Here is a 6,000-nt window from a genome sequence, read left to right as displayed (position 1 = left end):
CTCTCCTTCCAGGCGGAGCCCGAGGCTTCGTCTTCGGGCTCCAGAGGCCCGCCGGGCAAACGGGGGACCGGGCGGTCTCCTCGGCCGCGAAGGGGCTGGGGCGAAACCCAGCTGCTGCTGCGGCCCCCTCGGGGCTCCTTCGGCCCCCGGAAGGCCCCCTAGGCCTCCCCTGCAGGCTTCCCCGGCCAGCTCCCCCTCGCCAGGCCGGCGTCCGCCAGCAGCGCTCGGCACGCAGTCGGCGGCGGCGGCGGCGTCGCGGGCACCTCGGTGGCGGGGCGGAGCCGCCGCCGCCGCCGCCGCCCTCGCCCGCCCCGCCGCTCTTCTCCAGCCGGCCAGCCAGGAGCCGCCGCGGCCGCGCCCTCCACGCCGACGGCCGGCTCGCAGGGGCGGGGAGAAGGGGGCGGAGAGGCAGGCAGGGAGGAAGGGAAGGAGGGGACCCTCCGCCGCGCCGCCTCTCCACAAAAGAGCCCAGGCCCGGCCCGTCGGCTCGCAGCGGTGGCGGCCCGGCGGGGCTCTTTGTTCGCCGGTCGGGCGGCGCAGGCGGACGGAGAGTCGGGCCGGCGGGCGGCGCAGAGCAGGAGAGAGCCGCGGGCGGCGGGCATGAAGGGGCGGCGGGGCGCCCTGTCCCGCCCCGCCGTCCTCCCGCAGCGCCCTCCTCCGCAGTGAGCCTCGGCGGGGGCTCCCGGTCGTCCTCCCGCGGCCCATGGCGGCGGCCCCGGGCCAGGATGGCGGGGCCGGTGGGCGTAGGCAGCCCCCGGGCGCCATGGCGGAGTGGCGGCAGTGCGGGCGCTGGCTGATCGACTGCAAGGTGCTGCCCGCCAACCACCGCGTGGTCTGGCCCTCGGCCGTGGTCTTCGAGCTGGCGCAGGCGCTGCGGGACGGCGTGCTGCTCTGCCAGCTGCTGCACAACCTCTCGCCCGGCTCCGTCGACCTCAAGGACATCAACTTCCGTCCGCAGATGTCGCAGGTAGGTCGCGCGCCCGGAGCGGAGCTGGCCGGCCGCCTCTCCGCAGAGCCGCCGGGCCGAGCGAGGGGAGCGGCGGGGACCCTCCGCCCGGGCTCCGGCTAGGGCGTCCCGAGGGTCCCCGGGGTGGGCGGCACCTGCCGGGGCTTCGTCCGGCGGGGAAGCGCGGATCGGGGATGCGCCGCGGGGAGGGCGGGGGGCTCCGCTCCGGCGGCTCCTTCCTCGGCGGCCGCTTGGAAGTCGGACCCCGAGTGAGCCGGCTTCGTCGCCAGCCGTCCGCTGCCCTCCCCGCGGGGCCCGGGTCTGCCGGCCAAAGGCGGCTCGGTGCCTCTGCTGCTTGGCCAGGCCGGCCCTCGGGCTTTGCGGCGGGGAGTCCCCGGGGAAGGAGGGCCCGACGCTGGAGCCTCCCTCCGCTCCAGGCTTCTGGCTCAGGGTTGGGGGTCGCAGGGGCAGAATCCGGGGGCTTTTACGGGGAGGGGGCCGCTGCTGCCTTCCGGCCCCTGAGCCCCGAGAGGAGTTGCAGCATTCGGGACTTTCCACCCGGGACCGTTTCACAGAGCGGGACTGCCCGGAGGGCCGGAGCCGATTGATGGTCTGTGCAGTCCTGGCTTGAGTGGGGGGTGGGCTGTTGAGGGGAGGCTGCTCCCCAGAGCCCAAATCTGAACCTACCCAGGTTTCGGTGAAGCAGGTGTTGTGATGGTTTCTTGCAAGACAGGATGTGAGGGGAAGTGGGGGACCCTGAGGGCCTGGGTGGGGTGAGGGGTCCCTGCTGTGGGCCCAGGAGCAGCTGCGTTTGTGGTCTGGACTGTGGACAGGCAAGGGGGAAGTCAAGGTCACCCTTTCAAAATGTGTGTGTGTGCGTGCGTGCTTGTGCAGATAAATCCTGCCATTCATTCACTTGGGAATGAATCTAATCGCTGGAAAACACCTTCAGCCTGGCAGAAAGGAAGGCTGAGAAGGGTCTCTCTGGCCTCTGAATCGGTCCTGAGGGGGAGTCCTGCTTTTTGGCAAGAGCTGGCCCTTCCCGGAAGGGTGGAGGCCTCTTCCCTAGGAACACGCAGGGTGTCAAAGTGGGGTGCTGCCAACCCAGCCATCGGTCCACTTATCCATACTTTGGCCCCGTTGCTCTCTGCGTATTTGCTCCAGAAACGTTTGCTGGGTTAAAGTCCCCCCGTCCCCGTTTGAACCTCTTGTGCCCAGAAAACAAGGAAAGCACAGGAGAGGTAATTCAAGGAAGTAACACACACACACACACACACACACACACACACACACACGAAAGCCAGGAATCTGGGTTAGTGTTCAGCATTAAGGTGGTCAGTTTTTCTCCTCTGGGCTTCCTAGAGACAGGCAAGCCTTGATGGAGAGGCAGTCTGAAAGCGGCCCAAGCAGAGGAGGCACTAAACAAAACACAGAAGGCTGAAAGAAAGGGGGGGGGAGCAGGTAGAGGAGGGGAGTCATTACTTCCCCCCGTGAATGAGCCCCAGAGTCTCCTTGGCAGCAGCTGATGGACTCTGCCTAGTTTGTGTGGTGGTGCAATATTTGAGCAGGCCTTGCTGATTGACAACTGCCTTAGAGCCGAGTTGGGGGTGTGTGTGTGCAGAATGGCCTGAGGGGGATGTCAGCCCCGGCAGGGTGGAATTGTTGTTTGGAAGGCAGAGCAGCCTCCTGTCTGTGTTTGCTGCGCTTCTCCTGCATGCATCGGTTGGCTTAAAGCTCCTCTTCTCAATCCTGGCCCTTGGTCAGCTCCCTGCTCTGCCAAGCAAAGGTGTCCCTCCTCCCTCCCACCCCTCCCTCCATCAGAGAGGGATTCCTGCTTTAAAGAAAAGGGGGGGCAGAGGACGCTCCCAAGGCTGTCAGCTGTAAGATAGAACTCCTTTTGCACTTGGAGTGAATCCAGGATGAAACTTTTAAGCGTGAAACTTTTTATCAGGCCGACAAAGGTTTATAGGCATTTTAAATTTGCTAGAATTTCCCTAGAAATTAAAAATGCAGAAGTCAAAGAATGTGCGATTGCTACTTTAGCCCGTCCCTCTGCCCTTCTGCAGGGATGGTGCCCTGCAGCTCAGGTCCCTCAAACCCAGGCTTTCCACTCAAAAAAACTTGCCACTCAGTTCACTGGCAAGAAGACGCCGGTTCTTGGCCGTCCAGTCTGGTAAAGCGGCTGTGTTCTCAGCCACCAAAAATGGGGGAACCCGGCTGACCTCTGCTCCTCTTTTCTCCCTGCGGGAGGCCTCAGTCTTGACAAAGGGCCCTCCATGGAGCCCCCCAATTGGCCCTGGAGCTTCCCAGAAGGGGCACCGGGCTCACAGTGGTGCGTCCTTTCCTTTCCAAAGGGCTGCAGGGCGCAGGGTGTCTCTGCTGCCCAGGAGGTTTCCTGAAACCCTAAAATTGTCCCGGTGGGAGTGGGGTTGGGGGCCGCAGGAGTTCCACAAAAAGGGCGTGAATCTGCGGGAGGACAGCTGCCCCCTCTCTGACTGGCTGCGGGGGTCCCCGGGGGTCCTGGAAGCATTTGGGGCCCCTCCCTTCTCCCCAAGGCTGGCTGCTCCTTGCCTGCGGAGCTTCTGCCTCATTTCCCAGGACGGCTGCGGCCCACCTCCCTCTTGAGCTATGGCACCCGGCGTGTGTCCGTGTGTGTCCGTGTGTGTCCGTGTGTCCGTGTGTCCGTGTGTGACAGAGAGAGAGAGAGCAGCCCCCGCCCTGTCTGTGCCATCTGTCAAAAATGGTGTAGGGTCTGCTTGGGTGGGTTAAATCATAATGAAAATTAGAATATCTCGTATAAAATGATGGAAAAATAGTCAAATGAATATTTAACAATTGATATTATATAAGTGCAAGCTAGATCGATGTGAGAATTTATATAACTTGTGAGTAATGGTAAAAAAAGAATAGCACAAAAGATTGTAACCAACTGACGCACTGTATGTATATAATTGAAAGATGGTTTTATGTTTTTATGTTTCGTTCGTATGTTTGTTTAAAAAAATAAAAACTTTGTTTTAAATAAAAAAACGGTGTAGGGTCTGCTTTGGGTGGGTGGGGGGTAGATTAGATGACCTACAAGGTCCCTCCAACTCTTTTAATCTGTATCTCTGTCCGTGCAACTCTTTGGCCTCATCCCTTGCCTGATGCCTGCAGTTGTGGCAGCCATGTTGCTGCTAGCACACATGGAAGCCTTTGCACGAATGCCCATCCTTTCCTGTGGGGTGTGTGTGTGTGTGTGTGTGTGTGTGTGTGTAAGCACATTCCTTTGAGAACCCCTGGTCGGTCGGGAGTGGGGTGAGTCGCCGATGTTGTAGGTCACCATATTGAAATTTGGAGCAAAATGCTAAATGTTAATAGAGCTGCCTCTTCACCTTTTCTCCTGTTCCGCTGAGCTTGAACCTTTAATACACACTCAAGTGTGCGTGGAGCCCTTTCCTCCCCCTGCAGACTCGGGTTCTGCAGTCCTTGCCCTTCTCTGACTGGAAGGCGCAATAAGGACGGCCACCACAACGGTGTTTGCATAAGGGCAGCAGCCACACAGCTGAAAAAGGTGGCCTGCGCTCGGAGCTGAGCCCTCCCAGGAGCGAAGGAGCTTGTCTCTTCCTGCCGGGGATTAAGCCAGGAGGGGGGCGGTTTTCGTCCCCCGCTGGCTGTGCCTGGAAACCGGCTGCTGCCCTGATTAAAAGGTCATAAATAAATAATGGCTGGGCCGTAAGAACCTTTGATCTGTCTGCTGCTGGGGGAGGCGGGGTGGGTGGGGGGGCTCCTAGATCCGAGAGCCCTCCTGACTGGCTGAGACCTCTCCTAATCCCAGCAGAGCTGGGGCTGGGCTGGGAGGTCCCTGCTTGGAGGAGGCTGCCCCCCGTGGGGCTTCTTCAGCGCTGATGGGCTTCCAGGAAGGCAGGGAACGTCTCTGGCCCGGAAGCGGCTCTTAGACTCCAAGTTGTCCTTGGCTTTTGGCCGCTGGCTTGGGCTCCACGCCCTGCTGCGGACTCCCAGATGGGCCTTTCTTCTCTCTTAGCCAGGACTCGGAGAGGAGGTGGCCCAAAGGAAGAGCCGAGTGAGCCTGCTCTCAAAAATGTGTGATTCCATCCCTGCATTAACCAATGGACAAAAGATCTGCGTGTTCGATGCCTGCCAGGTCCTGACACCGAAAGAGAAGCGAGTCCTAGAAGATCTACAGATGCCTTGAAAAAAGAACGTGGAATGATTCAGCCTTTGGAGTCCAAAACCCTTGGAGACCCGCTTCAGTTCTCCTAGAAGTCTTCTTTAAATCTTCCTTTGCTTGGCTCTGCCCTCCCTCCCTGTTATGTGCGTAGGCGTTCTTCCCTCTCCTAGCTCCTCCCTCCCCTTCCTCCACCCCCTCCATCTTCCCTTTGTTGAGTTTTAGATTTGACAGTCCTATTCCGGCTGTGCCGGGGCACTGCGCATAGGCCCCCCCTCTGTGGGATTTTGACAACTGTTGGTTGACTGCAAAGGTAGTTTCCAGACAGCAACACACCAGGCTGTCCCTGTTCCAAAATGGGCTGGTCTTGCATTCACACCATTTGCACCGAACGCGGCATGTGGCAGGGATGCCACTAAGGGTCATAGCCTTGTCTGCACCTTCTGCACATGACTAAAAAGTGTTCTGGGGGAAGCATTGGAGGCCACCATCTGGTGGTGCCCTTGGCAGAGGGAGGATTGTAGCTTGGTATGTAGGCAAACTGCAGGCGCTACAAGGAGGGGCTGGAATGGGATTTTAATAACAACAACAACAACAACAACAACAATAATAGCATGAGTAGCAACCCAGAGCAGCTTTTCTGTGAAGACCAGACAACTGCAGGTTACAGAAAAACGTGTGAATGGGAGAAAGTCAGCTTAGCACACCTTTGTTCAGTAAACGTATGATGGTGATCAGGCTGGCATATTGGTGGGTGGTGTGTCTGGCTGTGGAGCTGAAGGTGGATGGCTGAACCTGGCAGGGTGGGATGCTTAAGAGATGCTCCCAGACTAAGGTGGGAGTGCCTCTGGCACTCATCTCATGCCTGTCCTGCTAAAAGCTTTGG

At 59.6% G+C, this 6,000-nt stretch overlaps 1 protein-coding gene across 1 annotated transcript in view; it reads left to right on the top strand.

The window, feature by feature from the left end:
- The first annotated feature begins 422 nt into the window (after positions 1 to 422).
- The window catches only part of VAV2 (vav guanine nucleotide exchange factor 2), a 110,055-nt gene continuing 104,477 nt past the window's right edge, over positions 423 to 6,000 (top strand). The window contains 1 exon segment of the mRNA XM_087914299.1: positions 423 to 967. Within this exon segment, the coding sequence (XP_087770425.1) occupies positions 704 to 967 (264 nt within the window). The 5' untranslated portion in view covers positions 423 to 703.

The sequence above is a fragment of the Pseudonaja textilis genome, chromosome 17 (assembly GCF_049901715.1).
Source record: "Pseudonaja textilis isolate UNSWEBS1 chromosome 17, rPseTex1.2, whole genome shotgun sequence".
NCBI classification, from domain to species: domain Eukaryota; kingdom Metazoa; phylum Chordata; class Lepidosauria; order Squamata; family Elapidae; genus Pseudonaja; species Pseudonaja textilis.
This window is presented reverse-complemented; position numbering and strand designations above follow the sequence as displayed.